General features: G+C 45.0%; 1 protein-coding gene across 1 annotated transcript; it reads left to right on the forward strand.

The window, feature by feature from the left end:
- Positions 1-9,272: 9,272 nt before the first annotated feature.
- LOC146833188 (keratin, type II cytoskeletal cochleal-like) lies at positions 9,273-21,400 on the forward strand. Its single transcript, XM_085600845.1, has 9 exons — positions 9,273-9,996; positions 10,764-10,981; positions 11,502-11,562; positions 13,964-14,059; positions 15,570-15,734; positions 17,162-17,287; positions 18,079-18,299; positions 20,241-20,275; positions 20,378-21,400. Exons 1-9 carry the CDS (start codon positions 9,370-9,372, stop codon positions 20,725-20,727), a joined length of 1,899 nt encoding a protein of 632 aa, XP_085456971.1. The 5' UTR covers positions 9,273-9,369; the 3' UTR covers positions 20,728-21,400.
- The last annotated feature ends 2,788 nt before the right edge of the window (positions 21,401-24,188 follow it).

The raw sequence follows: 24,188 nt of genomic DNA on the forward strand, positions 1-24,188 counted from the left end.
TACCTGAATCCCTGCGTTCGCCGACAAGTTTTCTTGATCCGGTCGCGTTCTCCATGAGATGTTGTATTGTTTTTAGCCATTTGCGCTGTCTCGCGACAGTTCGCGCCCGCAGTGACGTCATGCGTCGCGCGATCACGTCTTTCTTCTCGCGATCATGCACCGCGAGAACAACTCAAAACAAGATGGCCGCGCCCGCAAGCAACCACATGGGTAAGTTGGCGACCCGCAACCATGCAGAAAATCTCGCGAACATGCCGGAAAAAAACTTCCGCATCTTCGCGATATTTCTGCTTGTTTGCGATAATTTTAAACATTCTCGCGATAATTTGCGAAGGTTAATCTTGCAAATTCCGCCCACCCCTACTCATAGGAGCCCTTGGAGGGTCCTGTATGTGAGCCGTTTCCACCCCCACATCGAGAGGTCTGAGTTGACTATGCTCTTGGTCACTGATGAAATGCAAAATGCGATGCAGTGCATGCAACTACATCAGTTTTATTTATTTAATTATTTACTTACCTCCTTTTATCCATATTCCGGTGTTTACTACAACCCACCCTGCCCCTCCCCGTCCCGCTCCCTTCACGGGCCGCTACTGCAAACAAGATTGTTTCAAAAAGCATGAAGTGACTGTTTATGTACTGTCAATTCTAAGTTGTTATCTACAAGCCTGATAGCTATGATGAAATGAAAGCAAACCAGTGGTGGCCTGTCCCTAAGGGTGGAAGGGCCCCATCCCACCACCTTTTTACAAACGTGAAGAATGTTGGTCAGGGACAAACACTCTTTATGTTCATCTCATGCAGCCAGGCATTGAACTCGCAGTAAATATCCAGGGGTCTAGCTGTCTGAGCTGAACATTGGCGACCTGAAGATGTCACAGCCCTGTGGGCACAACCTCCTCAACCCAGCAAAGGACTTGGGGGTCCTCCCCCTCATGAGGGTGGGGTTAGCAGTCTCACTGACTCCAACCCACCCTTTGACCAGTAAGGGACTGCTGTATCTTCTCATTGGCTGACCTATAACAAGATCAGCTAATGAGAGGAGGTGGCAATCTCAAGAGTCAGGATTCATCCAGGCTTAATCTCTCCCCCCCCCCCCCCACCGAGATCACTGCTGTGGTCCAGTAGGTTGTACTTTTGTACATGCTCGGTGCGTGCATGTATGGTTGTATGGATGTATGTGTATTTGTAAGTGTGTGCTGTGAATGGCTGTGTATGTGCATGCGTACGTGTTTATGTGCTTGTGAATGGTAGGTGTAAGTCTATACATGCGTATATGCATAGTTGTGAGTGAATGTGCGTGTGCAGCCACCCCCCCCCTCCTTCTGCTGCAATTACTGACTGCCACTGTAGCAATCATCCCAAATATAAAGCAAGTAGGTGTTTATCCCTGCTTCTGGAGTGGAGTCTGGGTGAAGCAGCTAAATAGCAAATTTAGGAATACACTAAATGTCAGAAGGATAGCTTAGGAACCTTAGATTATAATGACATTGGACACTGTACTTCTGCTTGCCCTGGACATTCAGAGAATGTGTAAATTGCTTCCTGTGACAAGGGAGTCTTAAAGCTAGAACATAAAAACGAACGAGGCTTGATGCACAAGGGTGTGTGCAACAGCGGGCACCTCCCTTATTTACATTGCAATGTTTGTGCACCCAGTGGTGGTAAGAAAGAATAAGAGACGGTCTTCTTATTAGGATCTGGTTGAAGCCAATGAGTCCATGACAGGAATGAACCTGTTCCACTCAGGCATACTCCCAGACAGTACCTAATTTCGCCTCTACCTCGTAAGTCAAACACAGCACAGATGCTTGAAATGCATGTTGCATATCAGGGATTAAGAGAGTCGGGCTTCAAAGTCTAAACCTATGATCCTTGCATGCGTAATATAATCACATCCAGAGCACCAAATAACCACTTGTTAACCACGCACGGCATTGTACACATGCCGGAAAGTGCAGAATGTTAAGATTCCACGGCGCACTGTCTAGAGATGCAGGGAACTTCAGAACGCTCTAAGACTCACAGTCCACTGCTACAAGTCACCCAGGTCCCAAGGTAGTTTGCTCCACAGGTACACAACAGTAATAGTGATATCGGTGATCAAACAGCCTGATCGGGTACAGTGACAGCTCATTGTCATCAAATTACGAACACTACAGTCCATTACCAATACAATCCCCAGCTTTAGAAGTTAGCCTGAAGGAGAACAGTTCCCACACCAGACTTTGAGAAACTCACGGTTCTTTGCCAATCTTTCTTTCGAGTTGAAAATTGATGCTTGTTCCTGGAGATTTCTCTGAAACATCAATAAAGGGCATCTTTGGCAGCTACTTAGGAACCGCTGGCGAAACAGAGGTGGAGTGTGGTTTTCTGAAGCAGAGAGATTTAACTACTTATGTTGTTGGGAGAGAAAAACACGATAAAACTGCATCTACGGGTGTAGGACATGTATCTTGCATCAGACGCAGCTGATAAAAACTATAAGATAAACACTCGCCGGGCGACTGTTTGACACTGCTTTGGAGGCCAACATAATTTTTCCTACCTGCCTAATCACCTGGGTGTTGTCCCGCGAACTTCCTTTGTCTCCCTCCCGCCGCCGCCATCCTAACGCGGCCGCTGTGCGGAGGGGGACTACCTTTCCCAGGATTCCTAGCAGCGGACAGGAAGCTGAACTGGAACCCGCCTCCTGTACTCTCGCGCCTGGAGGCGCTTAAAAGCAAAGGGAGCCACCGCCTCGCGGGTCCGCGCGCGGGTAGCGCCGGGCTAAGCCCGGGCAAAGGGCGGGCCCTCTGTGGCCCTCAGAGGCCAGAGGAGACAGGGCTGGGCCACGGACCTTGTATTCATTCGCTGTAGAACTTGCTCATTCACTACATTGTGATTTTTATTGTGCTTAACTTTATGTGTCATTAGAAGTTAGAAATACAATAGGGACACCTTGACAAATTTGCCTTTGCTGCCTTTGCTCTTTGGATTGCCCGTGGATTCCTTGCATTTCGACCAACGCTACGCTGAACCCGCTGCGCGGGTCCCACTTCACAGAGGGGTGCTCTCCTTTGTGGGCTGTTAGCTGCTGCTGGGGTAAGACAGGTGCTGAGGGCTGCGAGCAAGAGGGCTGGGACTACATTTCCCAGGAGTCCCAGTAACCCCGCCCGTTCCACCTGGGCTGCTCTCCCTCCCCGCCCCGCCCCCAACGACCGGGTGGTCACCATAAGAGTCATAAATCAACGTGTGAATACCGCTGCGCGGGAGCGCGCGGGAGCTCGCCGGGGGCCGAAGGGGGCCGGGCTGGGCCATCCCCCTGACAAGTACTCTACGGTTCCTTCTCCAGTAAGTGAACTCTGATATACTGTATCCTATTGGTGTGAAGTAGGGCAATGTCTGCCTCAACAAGTACCGCCAGCGCCCGTTCAACTACTTCACCGGTTGAGACTGGTCCACTGGCAATTGGCCCTTTGGATAAATTCTTTTTTAACCGTTCATCTTCAATTGACAAAGAGCTAACCTTGGCCGAGAGGCGCGCAGAGCGCAGACTATCAATTGAACTACTTAAAAATTCTACGGACAAGTACTTAACTCTAACATATCCCACTCTGGTAACTCCATTATCTTCTGTAAATTTTCCAGTTGCCAACGAACAACCTGAAGGACAGGCACAAATAATAAATAAGGAAATTGTTACAGATCTGAACAATTCCAGTGGGAGTTATATTCATCCTATATTGCTTCCTGACCCAGGTGCCAAGGCTATCCCGACTCAACCTAAGCTTGGGTCCAAAAGGAAAAGAACAGCCCCACAAAGAAAATGTAAAATTGTGGCCAAACCCCCTCAAAAGCATAGGAAGCTACACAAAACTGTGATTACCAGAGAGGCTGTTATTGAAGAAAACCATAGCATAGGAAGTGTTCAGAACTCAAACCTTGCTCCTTCGGGTAGCCTAGACTCTCAAGAGAAAATTTGCCCTGAGTCTGCTTTATCAATTAACGATAAATTGCTACCACTTGCAAATCTGCTCCCTGAGCTAGAAAGATTACTTAGATTAATACTTATCCCGATAGAGGATAGAATTGCCAAGCTTTCTGATAAGTTAAACCACTTTGAGCAGGCAACACTAGATAATTTTTATTCTACAAAATCTTTGATTAAAGCTAATGCCAGGGTGGATTTAAGTACAAAGCCCTATGACAATATTAACCTTGTCACTCAAGATAAGGGAAGAAGGCCTCAAAACAACTCCCCTTTACCCTCTAAGACAAGTAACACCACTGTCAACACAACTACCAAATCTACTGATTTGGTATATTTAGGCCCTGTTCAACTTCAGCCTAATACTATAAATCCATCTCAGTCTATGGTATCCCAGTCACAAAATTCATCTCCTGTTGCTGGTCTAGGGGTTACTGTATGCCCCTTAGTGGGTAAAGCTCCAGTACCCACAAAAGCAACCAACAAGCAGATAGTTCGAAACAATCTTGCGGTTGGGAAAGGGGCTAATGTATGTCCTCCAGCGGGTAAAGTTCTAGTACCAACCCAACCAACTAATAATCAGTTGGTGTTGAAACCTGCACCCCGTCCTGTTCCTATAGTTTCCAAATCAATCCCACCTCCCTTGATAAAGCCAAAACACAGAAAACCCCCAGTAAATCTTACTCCGGATTCCTTCCCCTATGTAGTAGTCCTAATAAATGTTCCACCACTTCCCATAGGGCAGAGAGAAACCTTCCAGATGCTCAAAAATAAGATCATGCACTGGTTAAGGGAGAATCGACCTCTCCCAGGAGACATCGATGGGTTAATCGTAGGGGTAAGGAGAATAGACTGGATAGGGTATACACCGAAAAGTCTGGGTGGGGACTGTGTTGTGGTCAACTTTCAAGATCCAAGGGTGGCGGGATGGATAACTAGGCAGGGATGGGGTGAAAACAAGGGAGGTATTAGAATTGTAGATCTTACCTTTTTCTACCCCCGCCCAACCAGTGTACTGACTAGCCTGCTTATTGAACCCCTGAACCCCTCTACTGCACCATGGCCAATTACTTCCACACCAGCTTCATTATTTGGTCAGAATTATACCACATGTATAAACTATAATCCTCATGCTGGATGGCAGGACCCAGGGTGGGGATATTGACAAATTATTAGAGAGTTGAACAGTAGTAATGGAGGGAACAATAATGAGTCCAAGGGGGCCTGTGAAGATCATGTTGGTATTACTGTTACAATCTTAACTGTTGGTTACACAGAGAAGGGGAGTTTTGTTGTAGAGGGAGGTACTGGGATGGAAAATATAAATGCTAGTACTGTGAAATTACCCTTAACAACAGCTAATATGATTGTTGACCCCACTGATGATCCTGGGAAGGTCGTTAATAACATCGAAAGCCCAATGATTTCCCGAGTGTCTTCTTATACTAACAATTATGATGGGTCTGAGTCTAGCTTTGGTACGCTTCTATCCTGGAATGTTGCAGGGTTGAGTAGTAAGTTAGACTCCCAACCTTGGGTGGAATATATCTGTGGGTTTGATGTTTGTTGTTTCCAAGAAACCTGGGCTTGTGACCCCCTGTTTTGTTTCGGTTACTTAAACTTTCCGATACCAGCATCGAAAGGTGGAAGGGGTCGGCCCATGGGAGGTCTTACTGTATGGATAAAACAAGACTTGGACATTACCATCAAAATGTTGGACCTGGGAACTAGCGATTTACAACTGCTAAGAATCTCCACAGATAAGGGTCCGTCATTGGATTTGTATAACGTTTATGTAAGAGGCAGTAATACAACCAATTCCTCCACCTTAGAGCTGTTGTCTGCCTGCTTAGAGACCAAGTCCCAAGATAGCAGGGTAATAATAGCCGGGGATCTTAATAGGACTTTTGAACCTTTAGACTGCACAAATGATCCCTTAGGGAAGGATGAGGACAATCTTTGGGGAGTACCATCTTTATGTTTAAACCCCGTCCCAAGGTGGACAAAAGACATCCTATTACTAAATGCTATTTGTATGGAACATGGTCTAAGAGCACTGAACGGGAGAACCACAGGGGACAAGGAGGGTAGTTGTACCTTTGATAACGGTAACAGCAGGAGCAGAATTGATTATATAATATGTAGTCTCCAGTTGTGGCAGGGGGTTATTGATATGGCCATTAGGCCTAGAGTAGAAAGTGATCACAACCCCCTTTGTGTGACCCATAGGTGGTGGAATGTTGGAGTGGGAAACTTGCACCTAAAGAATGATCAGATTCCAGTCCTGAGCAATGACGAACGTAGGTTAAAATGGCCAAGGGTATTGGCTAACGAGGAAACCATGACCTATATCAACCATGAGGTTGATAGTGCAATTACCGCAATGGAGGCGGCTGACCCAATAGTTCCTGGGGTTAGGGATATCACTGATATCCACAACAAGTTATTTTCCCTCCTCAAACCATGTTTTTTGACCAAGAGTAAGAAAGAGAGGATAACCAAGGATGTTGGAAGGTGGTTCAATCGCCAATGTAGATCTACACGACTAGAATTGGGACAAGCTATTAGGAACAGGGACCGCGTTGCAATAAAAGAGGCAAGGAAACTGTACAAATTGGCCATTTTCCAAGCCAAAAGGAAATGGGACGAAGATCACTGGGCCGAGTTAAAAGAGGCTTCTAGCAACAAGGACTCTAGGACCTTTTGGAAAATTATTAAGTGGGGTAGAGGAGGTGGCCCAGCAAAGCCTGATAATAATGTAGCTGAAGATGCCTGGGTTGACTACTTCAGACCACAATATGCCGAAGTCATGCGCCCCGGGGTAGGTGAGGGCATAACGCCAGTCTATGCTATTGACAATTTGTTCTCCCCCAAAGAAGTAGAAATCGCGATTAGATCCGTGAAAAGTGGGAGAGTGCCAGGGCTAGATGGGATACCCCCGGATATCTTCAAGTATGATATGACGAGATGGGTGAGGTATATCTTTTTAGTAGCAAACGCCCTAGCCAAGGGGGGGGTGGTCCCCGACCTTTGGAAAGGTGCAATTATTATTCCCATCCATAAGAAGGGAGATCGCTCATTGCCTGCCAACTATAGGCCCATAAGCCTAATAGCAACCATGCAAAAAGTAGTGGGAAGAATGGTTGCAAACCAGCTTATGGACTGGGTTGACGCTAACAACGCCCTTTCCTTATATCAAGCTGGATTTAGGCGAGCTACCAGCACCATTGATCAGGTCTTCCGCTTTACCATACTGCGGTGGAAGACGGTTTTACTGGGAAGAGGCTGCCTGTATGTCGCGTTTGTCGACCTGCGGGCGGCATTTGATTTAGTCCCCAGGTTTAAGCTATGGTTGGTTTTGCAAAAAATGGGAATTCCTATTGATTTGCTTACACTAATCATGCGTCTACATGAATCCAATTTCGCAAGAGTACAGTGGGGTGGGAATGGCGAGTTTACTTCGGACTTCCCAGTGGAAAGGGGTGTCCGACAAGGCTGTTCCATGGCTCCCTTACTCTTCTCATTATTTATTAATGGGATTGTCAAGCGAATGTTGGAAGCAAGCGTAGACGCTCCTTCGTTAGCGGACGCCAGGGTCCCGATCCTGATGTTCGCTGACGATACCCTTATCTTGTCTAAAACCCCTGTAGTGCTGCAACGTGCATTAAATATTTTTGATATTTTTTGCACAGAGCACGGGCTTGAAGTAAATGTGGGGAAAACGAAACTAATGGCCTTTACCCCAAGCCGTAGAATCTATCCCAAGGTAACCCTAAATAATTGCAAGTTAGACACTGTTAAGGAGTTTACATATTTAGGGGTACAGATAGCAGAGGGCGCTGGCTGGTTGCATCATTTGGAAAAAGTGGCCATAAAACATCAACAGCTTTCAGGTGCTTTGAGGGGAGAACACCGCAAATCCAAGACAAAACCGATTAAACCCGCACTTATAGTGTACGATGCAAAGGTCTTAGGTGCCACTTTATATGGTGCGGAGTTATGGGCTTGGGACAATCTTGCGGCCCTACAGACATCTGAGAACAAGTTCCTCAGAGGGATTACAGGACTTCCACAGAGCACCCCCCTAATACCATTGTTCCTGGAGTTGGGTAGACGCCCAATTACCGATAGAGCGCGATTGCGCCCTGTTCTCTACTGGAGACGTCTTTGGACAACTCCAGAGATCAGACAATATGCAGAGGGTTTTCTTTGGATAATTAAGGAAGACATCTTCCACAAGATAAAATGGCTTAAAAATCTAAGGGCCATGCTAATTAACTTGGGGTTTTCCAATCTTTGGAATAACCCAGTGGAAGAGGAGTTCCCAAGCAAAGAAGCCCTCAAATCACATTATTGGGATTGGGTGGGTGGTAATCTGCTGAAAGACGTTAGGTCTGACTCTATGGCTGGTCGTTTTTTGGAGACAAAAATTTTTCCTATCCTAGAAAATTATTGGGATACTATTACGGTACCAATGGATAGGAAGCTAGTCTTCCAGCTAAGATCCGGATCTATTCCCCTAAAAAAACTAACGTCAGGTTGGCATAGGTCGACTAGTAGGTTATGTCCAGTTTGTGAAAACGCTGAGGAGAGTGTAGGTCACTTTCTATTTGTATGTAAAGCCTACTCACTACCCAGGAGATTATGGCTCACACCTGTATGTAAAAACCTGGGGACACGTGACAGTGCAGTGGCTTTAAGAATTTTGTGTACAACAACTCATGAATCGATAGTCATTGGGGTAGCTAAATACTTGGGATGGGCCTGGGTCATCAGGCGACGATTTCTGGGGGGGATTAGTTAATCAGGTTTTCCTTTTATCTTTATTGTCTAATAATGTAAAATTACTTGTTACATGTAAATTTTTTACGCTAATATCGTATGAGCTGCACAGAATGCCTATATGAATTTATATTTGTAAATGTTATGTTTTTATTCTGTAATGTTTAATTTTATGCTGTGCTTTTATGAGAAATAATCTCGAATAAAGCTTGTACAAGTTCACTCGCCCAGAGATGTACATTTTCTTGCATACCTTAACTGAACCCTGCTCGCTGCAGGAATAGTAGATGCAAGTATTTCACAACGCCGAAGCCTGCAAGCAAATCCCTTTTATTAAATCTCGAACTGTGCGATAGGCGTGTTTCATTTAGCACTCCATTAAACAGGTTGTGAGGGAATGGTGGCTGCCAGGCACGCCAATGTGCCAAGCCCCTGTTGATGAGTAAATTGGCTTGTTTTGCTGCCTGTGGCCCAGCCTACCTGCCAAAACATATAAAAGGAGACACCTTCTCTTAAAATCAAAGGGGCACGGCACTGTCTCCTTTCCTTCCGTCTCTCTTGTGCACTGTGACTTTTCTGATCATTCCTTGCTTCCGCTACTCTTTCAGGAAGTCACCATGAGTTACTCTCAAAATTCATTCTCTCAGTCTGGAGGAAGAGGCAAGGGTTTCAGTGCTGCCTCAGTTGGAGGAGGAGGAGGCGGAGGAGGAAGAGTCAGCTTTAGCTCTTCTTCTGTATCTCAAAGGGGAGGCAGTGGTGGTTATGGGCGTACTAGTGTTGGTGGTGGCGGTGGAGGTGGTGGTGCAAGTGGTTTTGGCAGCCGAAGCCTCTATAACCTAGGGAGCACTAAAAGAACCTCCATCAGCACAGGCAGTGCCCGGGGTGGGGGTGGTTTCGCTGGAGGATCTGGGAGCTATGGCAGTGGAGGTGGTGGTGGTGGTTATGGTGTTGGAGGTGGAGGTGGCTTCGGCAGCGGTGGAGGTTATGGTGTTGGAGGTGCTTTCGGCAGCGGTGGAGGTTATGGTGTTGGAGGTGGAGGTGGTTTCGGCAGCGGAGGAGGTTTTGGAGGTGCTGCTCCTGCTTTCCCAGTTTGCCCTCCTGGTGGAATCCAACAAGTGACCGTTAACCAAAGCCTCCTGACACCAATCAATGTGGACATTGACCCCAACATCTCCAAGGTGCGAACCGAGGAAAGGGAGCAAATCAAGACGCTCAATAACAAATTCGCTTCATTTATTGACAAGGTAAGCCAAGAACCTATTTTCCTTCATTTTTATAGAGACATCTTTTAACTTGTGATTCACTATCATATAAAATAATGAAATAGGCTCTTTTTAGATGTAGAGGCTGTAAGATGTATTGTTTTCTTTATTTTTACATATAGCATTAAAAATAGAAATTCATTTGCAGTCAACAGGACTAACAGTACTATCAGTAATACAAAACGTTGAAACTGTATAAGGACTATTGTATCTTTTATGGCTGTGTTTACTGTCGAATAAAGATTGTTGTTTATTTATTTATTATTAGTATAAGGACTGTTGACGTTGAAGGCTCTCCCTAGATTTATAAATACTTCATTTTCAGAAGATGTATATGGTTGTTGCTTAGTGAACATGTTCTTGTGCCTCGATTCTGGGATGTAAGGTCTTGATAAACAGCATCATGTCTATGTCTGTATGCAATGAGGGTTTTAATAAACTGTGATAAGTCACAATATTTCCTGACCTGTTGCCGCTCACAGGTCCTGCCCTGTCTGTGTTGGCTTCTGTTTCGATGATGTCATTCGAAAAGCTGGAAAGCTTCATGACTGACATGTGGCTAGATGAAAAAGTCACAATTTAACAAGCAATTGTTGTTTGTGATTTGTATGGGAGAAACTCACCACATGCCAAAGTATTCCCGATATGAATAAACCAGGTAGCGAAAGGGATGAAATGAGAGCCCATGATGGGCAAGTGAAGCATCTACTGCCCAGAGACTTAGCTAGTGTTTCTCCTATGACTTTTAGGTCCGATTCCTGGAGCAGCAGAACCAGGTGCTCGAGACCAAGTGGAAATTTTTGCAGGAGCATGGCCAAACTGGGGTCAAAAGGAACACCATTGAGCCTCTCTTCGAGATGTTCATAAATAACCTGAGGAGGCAGTTGGATAAGCTGGTCAGTGACAGATCCCGTCTGGATAACGAGCTGCGGGGCATGCAGGACCATGTGGAGGACTACAAGAAGAAGTATGTGAGGGGCATTCTGCAGGAGGAGGGGTGCTGCGCGCATGCGGGATAGGGCGAGCGTGAGACCTAGGGGGCGAGCGGTATAGGGCACTCTCGTGTGAATTGCGGATATGACGCTAGCTGAAATCAGTGTCAAGCGCCAAGTGCAGCGCTTGCAGCAGAGGTGTGCCCTGGAAAGAGAACAAGCAGGGAACGGCTTGCATAGTGCGACCCGGGTCTCATTAAGAATCAGGTGTGCATATTTGTAGTGAACTTTAAAGGCATATTTAATAATCTACAAACAAGCAGGATGTTGCATCTAATTGCAGACAGGGGGTAGCTGCTTTGTAATCAGATTCCTACAGTAAATAAAAAGGTGTCAGGTTTGGGATTGTGCTCATGATCGGGGTCTAGCAAATGAAGTGCTGCAGCAAATGCAACACAAGGAGTCTTGCGTTTTGGCTGAGACCTACAACTAAGCACAGTCTGCAGCGAATCTGCCATGACCTGTCCATCCTTAATCCGTGTTTTACTCCCACAGATACGAAGACGAGATCAACAAGCGCACGGCAGCAGAGAACGAGTTTGTGGTGCTGAAGAAGGTCAGTGGTCTGAGAAACAATAGCAACAGGAGCTGCTATGTACATGTCCTGAGGTTGTGTTGTGATGTCATGTGCAGGGGTCCCAGAGACACAGGGGCTGCTATGCACATGTCCTGAGGTTGTGTTGTGATGTCATGTGCAGGGGTCCCAGAGACACAGGGGCTGCTATGTACATGTCCTGAGGTTGTGATGTGATGTAATTTGCAGGAGTCCCAGAGGCACAGGGGCTGCTATGTACATGTCCTGAGGTTGTGTTGTGATGTCATGTGCAGGGGTCCCAGAGACACAGGGCTGCTGTGTACATGTCCTGAGGTTGTGTTGTGATGTCATGTGCAGGGGTCCCAGAGGCACAGGGGCCGCTATGTACATGTCCTGAGGATGTGATGTCACCTGCAGGGGTCCCAGAGGCACAGGGGCTGCTATGTACATGTACTGAGGTTGTGATGTCATCTGCAGGGGTCCCAGAGGCACTGAGGGCTTCTATGTACATATTCTGAGGTTGTGATGTCATGAGGAGGGGTACCAGAGGTGCAGGGGCTGCTATGTACATGTCCTGAGGTTGTGATGTCATGTGCAGGAGTCCCAGAGGCACAGGGGCTGCTATGTACATGTCCTGAGGTTGTGAGGTCATGTGCAGGAGTCCCAGAGGCACAGGGGCTGCTATGCACATGTCCTGAGGTTGTGTTGTCATGTGCAGGGGTCCCAGAGGCACAGGGGCTGCGATGTACATGTACTGAGGTTGTGATGTCATGTGCAGGAGTCCCAGAGGCACAGGGCTGCTGTGTACATGTCCTGAGGTTGTGTTGTCAGGTTCAGGGGTCCCAGAGGCACAGGGGCTGCTATGTACATGTCCTGAGGTTGTGATGTCATGTGGAGGGGCCCCAGAGGCACAGGGGCTACTATGTACATGTCCTGAGGTTGTGTTGTGAGGTCATGTGCAAGGGTCCCAGAGGCACAGGGGCTGCTATGTACATGTCCTGATGTTGTGATGTCTTGTGGAGGGGTCCCAGAGGCACAGGGGCTACTATGTACATGTCCTGAGGTTGTGTTGTGAGGTCATGTGCAGGGGTCCCAGAGGCACAGGGGCTGCTATCTACATGTCCTGAGGTTGGGATGTCATGTGCTGGGGTTCCAGAGGCACAGGGGCTGCTATGTACATGTCCAGAGGTTGTGTTGTGAGGTAATGTGCTGGGGTCCCAGAGGCACTGGGCTGCCATGTACATGTCCTGAGGTTGTGTTGTGATGTCATGTGCAGGGGTTCCAGAGGCACAGGGCTGCTATGTACATGTCCTGAGGTTGTGTTGTGATGTCATGTGCTGGGGGTCCAGAGGCACAGTGGCTGCTAGGTGCATGTCCTGAGGTTGTATTGTGATGTCATGTGCTGGGGGTCCAGAGGCACAGTTGCTGCTAGGTACATGTCCTGAGGTTGTATTGTGATATCATCTGCAGGGGTCCCAGAGACACAGGGCTGCTGTGTACATGTTCTGAGGTTGTGTTGTGATGTCATGTGGAGGGGTCCCAGAGGCACAGGGCTGCTATGTACATGTTCTGAGGTTGCGTTGTGATGTCATGTGCAGAGGTCCCAGAGGCACAGGTGCTGCTATGTACATGTCCTGAGGTTGTGTTGTGATGTCAGGTGCAGAGGTCCCAGAGGCACAGGGGCTGCTATGTACATGGCCTGAGGTGCTGTGATGTCATGTGCTGGGGTTCCAGAGGCACAGTGGCTGCTATGTACATGTCCTGAGGTTGTGTTGTGATGTCATCTGCAGGGGTCCCAGAAACACAGGGCTGCTGTGTACGTGTCCTGAGGTTGTGTTGTTTGCCATGTGCAGGGGTCCGAGAGGCACAGGGCTGCTATGTACATGTCCTGAGGTTGTGTTGTGAGGTCATGTGCAGGGGTCCCAGAGGCACAGGGGCTGCACTATTGATCAGGGATGCTTGGTCTCCTTGTACAGTATGCGTGAGTGAGCACTGTGTGCCCCTATCCTCCTTTAAGGGCAGGATGTGGGCAGTGTCCAGGATGAAGAACAGTGGAGAGGAGAACAGGTACCGCAGAGGGGAAAAGCAGCGCTCAAAGCCATGGAGGTTCCACAACAGCTGGGGCTCCGGAACCAAAAACAGAAGTGCAAATTCACAGAAAGGGGAAGGGGGAGGATTAATAAGGAGTCACTGGTGATAGAGAAATATGGGGACCACATTTTCAGTATCATTGCATGAGACAGCACCTGAGCATGATGAGCATAGAGTAAGTCACCTGAGCAGAGAGGTTTGAGCTGATCTCCTGGAAGTGCATAAAGGGATGTTGCTGAAGAAGTTTAAACAGTCTGTAAAGATCACCAAGTGGCAATCTAAGCCATCCACCATCTAGTGCACTGTTAACTTCTTGTGATTCATTTCTCAGGATGTCGACGCTGCCTACATGAAGAAAGTGGAGCTGGAGGCTAAAGTGGATTCTCTGACTGATGAGATCGCATTCCTCAGGCATCTATACGAAATGGTGAGTACGCAGTCCCCTTCACCCTGAAGTTTACTATCAGCACCCTCTTCACATCAGAGAGAATAGTCATAAAATGGCTTCTGTCACGGATAAATTACAAATCATTTTTACATTTTCGAGCATAATTTCTTCAGATACCAGCTTGCTCCTCTGGAACTGAACATCCCCTAGTCAAAGAGGCAGAGAAACATTCAAGTCCTATATGAATGCAGGTCCAATCAATGGGGGCAGGGAAATGTCCAACTGCTTTAAAATTTGAGCCTCCCTAATCCAAGAAGGCAAAGAAACCTCCATTTCCTGTCATACGGCGCACCCTCAATCAGAGAGGGAAGAGTAAATTCCCGCTCCTACACAACTAAGACCCAATAAACCTAGGGCACAGGGATATGCGACCCCCATTGGTGCTAACCCCCCCTCCCAACACCACATGATCTATCACTTAAATATCTGCTTTAAAATGATTTTGGAAATGTAACTATTTTTCTTCAGACATCAGCTTATGAGTTCTGAAAATAAACACATTTTCATCTTGAATGCATACTTGACAATTTTGGTATAAATATTTTTAATTCTGTTGAGCAAAACTTTTATTTTAGTAGACTGGATAACTCACAGGAGAGCTACTAAAAGGCAGCTGGAGAGCTACCAGTAGCTCATGAGCTACTCGTTGGAGATGCTTGCTTTAATCCAAGAGGACATAAGAGCATCCAACTCCTACAGAACTGACCACTCCCTGTTCAGGAAGGCAGACAAGCATCCTTCTGTAAGACTGAGCCTCTAATTTAAGATGGAGCAGAACATTAGACTGCTATAAGGCCGAGTACCCAACATCAAAGAGGGCAGAGGTCTATCCAGCTCCTACAGCACTGAGAATCCCTTAATACCAAAGACACAGGTACATTCACCTGTTAAGGACTGAATCACACATTGTCAATAAGCACAGAGAAACGTCTAGCTCTTGCAGCACTGATTAATCCCTAGTGAAAGAGGGCAAGGGAACATGGAGCACCTACAAGACTTAGATTCATCAATCAATGATAGTAGCAGGACATCCAGCTCCTATAGAACCAATTGTTTGTAATCAAAGAGGGCAAATGGGCATCCAGCCACCAGCAGTTCATATAACGTTCAGCACAATTGCCTGGCCCTCTGTTGAATCCTTGTGTACTTACATTTAAACATACTGTGGCCCCTTGTCATCTCTCCCCTTTGCCACTTTGTAGTCCTAAAAGTCTGTAGTGCATCAAGTCCATGTGTGTGTGCATCATTGTGCCTGATCACTGCTAAAGCCCCAAAAGGAAGAGGCATTTATGACTGTACAATATGAAGGGTGTGTGTAACGAACCTCTACAAAGTCTAGAAAGGACGTAGTGACATAAGAGGTGCAGTGTCTGAGCCTTGGATAGAAGAAAACTAGAGAGTGCAAGATGAGCAGTAGCAAGGACAGCAGAAGGGGGAGAATCAAGGTGTAGCATAACATCTGCTCAGTGCTGTGCCGCTTGACTTTCAGGAACTTGCAGAGCTCCAAGGACAGATGTCGGACACGTCGGTCATCTTGTCTATGGACAATAACCGAGCCCTGGATCTGGAAAGTCTCATCTCTGGTGCGAAAGCCCAGTATGAAGAAATCGCCAGGAGGAGTCAAGCTGAAGCAGAAGCTGCCTACGCCAACAAGGTATGTGACACGCAACCTGGCCCTAGAGGGATAGGGTGCATCAATGAATCTAGGGAAAGATAGCACCTTCTGCTTGGCACATAAGAACAATCTACGGATTCCACAATTTGCAACATTGACAACATAACATGACATGGAGTGACATAACTTAAGGTGGTGGACGATCTTCCAAGTTTTATATGTCTTAAATAGTGGAATGAGATATTTCACGGTTCAGCTGTCCGAGGGTATCTTCAGAAAAGAAGATAAATAGTAACTATGTCTATGAACTTAAAATGTTTTTTCACAGGATTCAGTGACGTACTTCTAGTGCGTACAACATTGTTCTCCTGATTGCCCATTATTTCATACATTTACGGTAACAATATCAAATGGCCAAGCCCCAACCATAGGCGAAACTAATGCACCTTCCATTTCTGTGTGCAGTTGTTATGTGTCTGGCGGTCCTGATGGCCAAAACTCCCAAAACTCTGCTTATGCAAATTAATATGTATTATTTAATGCTGAGCCTTGAAATCCCTTTTGGTGCATTTCTTTAAAGGCAATATACTTCTGTGTATTCATTCTTTGCTATCATAAATCTCAGGGGTCTCAAAGGTTTGCTATACTGTCTTGTCCAGTGGAATGCCCTTAATTGTTGCAATATATGCCACCATGTCTTCCAACGATTGGTCCTCTACTACTTAGCCACGCCAAGTCTCCCAATTCTCAATTTCCTTACATTTTAAAGACAAACTGTTGTATCATCTTTCACCTTTCAAAGGCGAGACAAGGTTTTCAAACGCTCATCATCTTTTTACCTCCAGTGCTGCGACTGCAATGTCTTGTCTTCTGTCATGCAACGTGAGTTCTACTCCCTGCCCTTGCACGGATGCCACACCTTGTCATATGACATTCATTTATACTCAAATTCTGTGTCCATTCCACTTGTTCCCATTCTTCAATGCCCTTTTGTACTTGTTTAATCCCAGTTCAATGCCGTGCCTTAGACATCAACAGTGCCATGCGTCTTTCAATGCTTTGTTACTACTTGTTGATAAATGCGCCTAGATCATTCATTACATGCTTTTTGATAGAAGTGTCCAGCTTCCAACACAGTACAGCGGTCACACTCAGCAGACTCTTCCTTTGCATTTGAGTTTCCAGGGCCAGTCTGAGAGCAAATAGGAGGCTTCCAGCCTCAAAGAGAGAAGCAAATGTCACAGTGATGACCCAGATGTAGGTTTCTGATGCCCGTACTGCCGGAGCTTGAAGAGGATCATGGGTATTCTGGAGCTATATGCTATTCGATAAGCACAAGAAGGCTTCAGAATAGGTTGTGAGCTAAAGAAACCACACCAGAAAACATTAAGAGGCAAAATGTGATTTTTTTTAGCCAACTAAATGCTTTTACATCAGTCTTCTTTATCCATTTCTGTCTCCTTCAGTTTCAACAGCTTCAGGCAACTGCTGGCCAGCACGGGGACCATCTGAAGAGCACCAAACAAGAGATTTCTGAGCTAAACCGGGCAATACAGAGGCTGAAGTCAGAGATTGACAGTGTGAAAAAACAGGTACGTCTTGCGTAGCTATTAACACATGCACCATTTTTGAGTGGCCCACACAACCTTTGATGGAGATGATGCCACCCTGCACAGATTGTGCTGCATGCTGAAGCACAGGAGGGGTTTTCTTGTGCAACCATTGGACCTCTTCTCAAGAAGAGAATGGTGTTCCCCGGCCACAAATGTGCAAGTGGGCTTACTTGAATATAAGTTTAAAAATACATTCAAATAGGCCCCATAACTTTGTCACGTGGCCGCAACACTTCTGAGATCTAAAGCCAATATCTTTATGGTAACACAATCGTTGTATCAGGTCAAGCTTGACTGTTTCATTGACACCTGTAGAATGGCATCAAAAGACGAGGCAGTCAAACGATTGAGCTCAATAAACAGCCAGAAATAAGTCCATTAAGAATATAAAATTAGACCCCTGAGAGGTGGGTAAAGAAGGATGCATTAAGGATGAATCATCAAGAGTGAGCCCTTCTAGTTACCACTACGGCGGATCAAGAGGGAAAAGCAGTAATGTTATTTACCGTGGGTAAGTGCTTTAGAGCTATTATTCAGTGAAGTCCATCCAGTGGAGGGAAGACGAGGATATCAGATGTGCACAACCCTGGCTGATCATACACTGAATGCCCCACAGAGGAAGGATTCTCAAGAGAAGACAATGACTACACCCTATAATGAAACCTGGGTATCCAGGAATGACACCATCCAGATAGAAGTGGCAAACGTGGTAGCAATTTAACAACATAAAAACCCAAAGTAGGCTAACTAATATGTTCTTCTTTTTACAGATTGCCAGTCTACAGAAAAGTATCGCTGAGGCTGAAGACCGCGGAGAGCTTGCCCTGAAGGATGCCAGGGCAAAGTTGGCAGAACTGGAAAAAGCGCTCCAGAAGGCCAAGGAGGAGATGGCGCGCCAGGCGAAGGATTACCAGGAGCTGATGAGCGTTAAGCTAGCCCTGGACATTGAAATTGCAACCTATAGTACCCTGCTGCAGGGCGAAGAATACAGGTGAGTGAACTGTAACAATGTGGAAGTGATATCATTTAATTGTATTTTGAGAATGTTTTGCTAGTGCTCTGCTTACGAAAATCATGTTTAAAGTCGGGTAACTTTCGAAAACCAAACCAAGGGTCAGAGGATTCATCCCTCCCACTGGTATGGGGAACAACATTTACAACGCAACTTTTACAACGCACTACACTTACAATGCATTTTTTACAACGCAACATCCATTACAACGCATTCCATTACATAGCATGACACTACAACGCATTTTTAAAAACTACCTTTACAACGCATTCCATTACATCGCATACTACCTTTACAACGCATACCATTACAACGCATAATATTACACTACACTATCCAACACTTACCCTACTGTTGCACCCCCTGGAGTTAGAATAGTAATTTTTACCCCTATACTATCCAACACTTTCCCTACTGTTGCACCCCCTGGAGTTAGAATAGTAATTTTTACCCCTATACTATTCAACACTTACCCTACTGTTGCACCCCCTGGAGTTAGAATAGTAATTTTTACCCCTATACTATCCAACACTTACCCTACTGTTGCACCCCCTGGAGTTAGAATAGTAATTTTTACCCCTATACTATCCAACACTTTCCCTACTGTTGCACCCCCTGGAGTTAGAATAGTAATTTTTACCCCTATACTATCCAACACTTACCCTACTGTTGCACCCCCTGGAGTTAGAATAGTAATTTTTACCCCTATACTATCCAACACTTTCCCTACTGTTGCACCCCCTGGAGTTAGAATAGTAATTTTTACCCCTATACTATCCAACACTTTCCCTACTGTTGCACCCCCTGGAGTTAGAATAGTAATTTTTACCCCTATACTATCCAACACTTACCCTACTGTTGCACCCCCTGGAGTTAGAATAGCAATTTTTACCCCTATACTATCCAACACTTACCCTACTGTTGCACCCCCTGGAGTTAGAATAGTAATTTTTACCCCTATACTATCCAACACTTACCCTACTGTTGCACCCCCTGGAGTTAGAATAGTAATTTTTACCCCTATACTATCCAACACTTTCCCTACTGTTGCACCCCCTGGAGTTAGAATAGTAATTTTTACCCCTATACTATCCAACACTTACCCTACTGTTGCACCCCCTGGAGTTAGAAAAGTAATTTTTACCCCTATACTATCTAATACTTACCTTAAATGCAATTTAATATTATGCGTTGTAATGGTATGCGTTGTAAAGCTAGTATGCGATGTAATGGAATGCGTTGTAAAGGTAGTTTTTTAAAAATGCGTTGTAGTGTCATGCTATGTAATGGAATGCGTTGTAATGGATGTTGCGTTGTAAAAAATGCGTTGTAAGTGCATGCGTTGTAAAAGTGTGCGTTGTAACGACATACATCCACTGGTATAATTCAAGGAAACTTCTGAGAACTACAAAAGAAATACCAGTGAATGGCTGAACTGGGAGAGGGGACACATTATCTGGGTCAATGAAATGAAATCTCAGTTAATCAATTGGAAAAAAATATGAAAAAACAGTGTTTAAGGGAATCGCAAAAAGGACTCTGAATGAACAGTATATTTGCTTTCCATTAAATGTACCTCTGATTTAACTCTTGTGCTTCAGGCCTAAATTCTGCACCGTTCATATTGAAACTCATGCAAATATCTACTGGCCTTTGTCTGATGTAGGTGCACCCTATGATATTGGTTTAGCCTACTGCGCCATATCTCAAAGCGTATGACAGTCCCTGTAACAAAAGCATTTAATGACACTTCCTCCGATCACTAAGAACTTTAATCTGTTCTTACTATGGTGTGTATAGATGCTATGCTGTGGCCATTGGGACATTATATAACAAAAAACACACAAGCAAAAAGATGTTCATCGAAGGTCTGTGTGCTCAACCTCCTGTTCACCAATGTTGTTTTTTTTTCTCCTACAGGATGTCTGGAGAAATTCAGAATGCAGTGAGCATCTGTAAGTATCCCAACTGTTTCTGGAGCAGTGCTGCATTTTGTACATTCTGTTGTAGGATTCCAGAAATGCTCAAATGTAATTCTGATGTGTTTTTTCTTGCAGCTGTGGTCAGCAGTGGTGGAAGTTACAGCTCTGGAGGAGGAGGCGGAGGTGGAGGATTTGCCACAGGAGGCGGTGGATATGGTGGTGGCAGCGGGTTTGGTGCGGGAGGCGGTGGAGGATACGGTGTGGGAGGCAGCAGTGGTGGATTCAGCGGTGGTAGTGGATATGGCTCTGTCAGTGGTGGAGGATATGGTGTGGGAGGCAGCAGTGGTGGGTTCGGCGGTGGCAGTGGATATGGCTCTGCAGGTGGGGGAAGTATTGGTGGAGTAGGTGGAGGAGGCAGAAGCAGCTCTGGGGTGGCAATTGTCCAAACAACCTCACACAGTACTTCAAGGCAAAGTAGACATTAAATGTAAAGTGCGGAATGGCTGCTCACCAACTGATTGAAATGTGCTCACTGTATTATGGCCTCACCACATACAACCCTCTCTCTCCATCCCTCCCTACCGAAAACTCAGAACACTGCCTCTAAATTCCCATTTTAAACCAGCTTAAGCAGCAAGGTGATAAAATGTTTAGAACCTGACGCCATGCCTACGAGATTGAACGGCACAGTTCAGAACTATAAGTGCTCCTAACAGTATCCGCCCTGGAGAAGAAAACAAGAACTCGACTCCTGGAGCAAGACTATAGTTTACAGACAAATGGGTTATTCTGCTAGGTCTTGGTCTCCTTTGCAGAATCTCCTTCTCAGGTCGCTGTAGATGTCACTCAATGCTAGGATGGTAATCTTCACGCCCTCAGCGTAATATCTTGTCACCCAGGGTGTTTCAATGTCAGTTCTGAGCAGGTTGTATAGCTGTTGTGTAGTGTATGCAAAAGCCATATTTGTACTGTACACCACTACCTGCACCCACTCTGTATGCACTGTCTGCCCTCGCTTGGACTGTATAATACCGTCAACTCGACATTCTTGTATTGTTATACCTGTGACCGACTCTAAACCCCTGTCTGTGTTTGGATTTATTCTTGGGACGTTTTCTGTACCTGTCATACATCTATTAAACTATACATGCCACAAAATGATGTGTTATCAAGTTTATTTCTAACGTGTTGTGTTGTACTTTCCACATATCATACATTTCGAACGGGTCAAAAGGGTTCCCAGTAATCATCTTCTAAAGCCTATGTAGGCATTAAATTAACCGAAATAAGAATTCGCAAAAAGTGTTTTAAAGCAGAGAAAAAAATCAATTATTGATGAACCGCGAGATCCAGTCCTAGCCCTAGCAGGCCAAACAAATATTAATATCTTAAAATCAACCATGCCCACCATGGCAAATATTTTCCCCGCATGTGTATGGAAAACAGAGAGATACCATTGACAGAGTCAAAATAATGAGCCAATGAAATGTAACACTTGCTTATGCATTACGGTGTTATTGCATACCATTACAGAGTAATGAATCTTCGAAGTATAACGTGTGTATGCACTGTGAGTTTGCATTATGTTGCAGTATAATAGCCCCATTAGGTATAGACTGTCTATACATGTGCATTCCACGAGCTGAATGTAGTGAAAGAATAATCAACAAGTGAACTCTACAATGTGTGTTTGTGTGTAACACTATTATTACAACATGCTGTTACAGAAAAATCAAAAGTAAACTGTAGTGTGTATTGTACTCTACATTATTTTTGCCTGCTGCTGCAGCATAAAGCACATACCTTACTGACCCAGAAGTCCAGCCCTGATACTTAGGAGGGGGCTGATGTTTTAAGCCATTTTTTGGAGTCAAAGCCTGCAATTCTCATAATCACAGGGTTTATGACTGCAAAATGTCTTTCTTAAATTTACTAAACCCATTTTGTGATTTCGTAAAATGTTTAAAATGTTGTAGAATCACAAAATGAGTATGGAAAGGCATTCTGAATCACTATCTGGAAGGGCATATTTAGGGCATTCCTTCTAAACAGTGATTCAGTATGGTATGTATCAATGTTTTGTGATCGTAATCCAGTCGCAAAACATTGATAAGTTACTTTATCCCGAGTTGGGGTGGAAACACATTCACAAAGGGGAATGAGTACCATTTGTTGAGCAGTAACTAGTAATCCATGGGATTACTGATAACTCTCAAACATTACAAATTTATATTGTTAAATGTAGCCGGGTATCCATTTAGGAAAAAGGGCTGCATTTACAAAAAAGTTTACTTTACTAGAATGTGATTACTGACATGGTGGACTGCTGTCCCCAGCAGGCCACCATCCCTGTGATGTCCGCCAATCATACTGATGAACAAAGGATGGCAACTGGATAACTCCTTCTGAGCTTGGGTGTAGTATATACTGAGTAAAATAGTCAACAAGAGAGCAGGTGTGTACAAGTACCGGATTCACCAGGAAGGTCTTTAATCAGTGACAATATGTCAAAGTAGGTAAGAAAATATTACACTTGCCATGTGAGTATGATATCCACCTTATGTTAGCCTTCTTTGCACCTTACATGCCTCTACCAGCATGGAAAAGAGCAAGGACGAGAGAGGACACCTATTTCTCATTCCTTTTCCAAGTGACATTAGCCCTCATAAATAACCATTAAAGTGTCGCTTTGCCACGGGGCACAATAAATACCTGGTATAGCTCTCATAGGTCTGGGTCCCAAGCCCAGTGTCCTCAGGATCTTCCCCAAATATGACTGACCACATGGTCAGAGGCTTTTCCTCTATCCTGTTGAATTAATATTACAGGACTCTGCTGCCTTCTTGATAAATCTACCGGAGCCTGGCATATTCCATAACCAAATTTTATCGTGCTAGTTGGCCAATATCTTTAAAAATATCTCAACATCAGTATGGAGACACAAGATGCGAAGCTGGGGATTCTTTTACAATCTTGAAAGAACTGTTACATTGATATCTCGTGCAGGCAAAGATACTGCTTCTCTCTCCACCAAAGAATTAAATCCAAATGCGGACCCAACAGTTTTTGGAAATAATTTCTAATAATCTTTCAAATAAATCTGAAATGCCATTCAGACCCCATTCTTTAATGAATCCAAGAGTTTCGATTGCCGTTAGTGCTCCTAGTTCCATGTAGGTTCCTTCTGAAGGACCCATTCACTGTCAAATTATTTTGAAATAATTCACAATGTTCAACTTTTCCCAGGGTTCCAAACTGCTAAAAGTCTGATAAATTTACCAAATTCATAAAAATATAGAATCTCAAAATTGAAAAGACCCACCTTCTCCTTAATCTCATGCACATAAGTTTGTATCACTTTTGGCTTACATTTGTGCACTAGTACCTTACCGGCGCGGGTGTCATCTTGTTTATGTCATTTTGACTGTGTCAAGTCTGCTTATCACATCTAACATTTCTTCCGATTAGGAGATGAACCTCCTATTATTGGAGCAAGAGTTCTATAACCCTTCATACTATTTGTCAATGTTGCAGGGTTACTGAGGAATTGGAATTTACTTTGACCTCTGAGGATGTTGACATTCTGGCAGATGGCAGGGCGCCCTTCACCACCTTCACCACACCACAGCACAAGAGTAAATAGCTACATATCTGCTATTGGGCTTCGCTATAGAATCTCATCTCTCTCACTTGCCTCATGGATGAGCTCAATGTGTTTGTTAAGACATCTTGGTGTATAAAAGTGCCCAGACAGACATCTGGAATGCAGACTACATGGAACTGGTCTATAGAGGGACCATTAAGCACCCTCTGAAAGGATTACTGTTGTTATATACGATGTGGGCTGCTCATTTATGAGAAGGTTTTAAAAAGTCAAGTTTAATCAGATGTGAGTCTATTCAATAAGCTTACCTTCATCGTGTATAAAGCTACAGTTACAATACAT

The sequence above is a fragment of the Triturus cristatus genome, chromosome 4_2 (genome assembly GCF_964204655.1).
Source record: "Triturus cristatus chromosome 4_2, aTriCri1.1, whole genome shotgun sequence".
Taxonomy (NCBI): Eukaryota; Metazoa; Chordata; class Amphibia; order Caudata; family Salamandridae; genus Triturus; species Triturus cristatus.

Excerpts from the sequence above, each read along its gene's own strand:
- LOC146833188 (XM_085600845.1), top strand. The coding sequence starts at position 9,370 with ATGAGTTACTCTCAAAATTCATTCTCTCAGTCTGGAGGAAGAGGCAAG. Across the intron at positions 17,288-18,078 it reads TTGACAGTGTGAAAAAACAG|ATTGCCAGTCTACAGAAAAG; the intron begins GTACGTCTTGCG and ends TTCTTTTTACAG. Across the intron at positions 20,276-20,377 it reads TCAGAATGCAGTGAGCATCT|CTGTGGTCAGCAGTGGTGGA; the intron begins GTAAGTATCCCA and ends TTTTTCTTGCAG.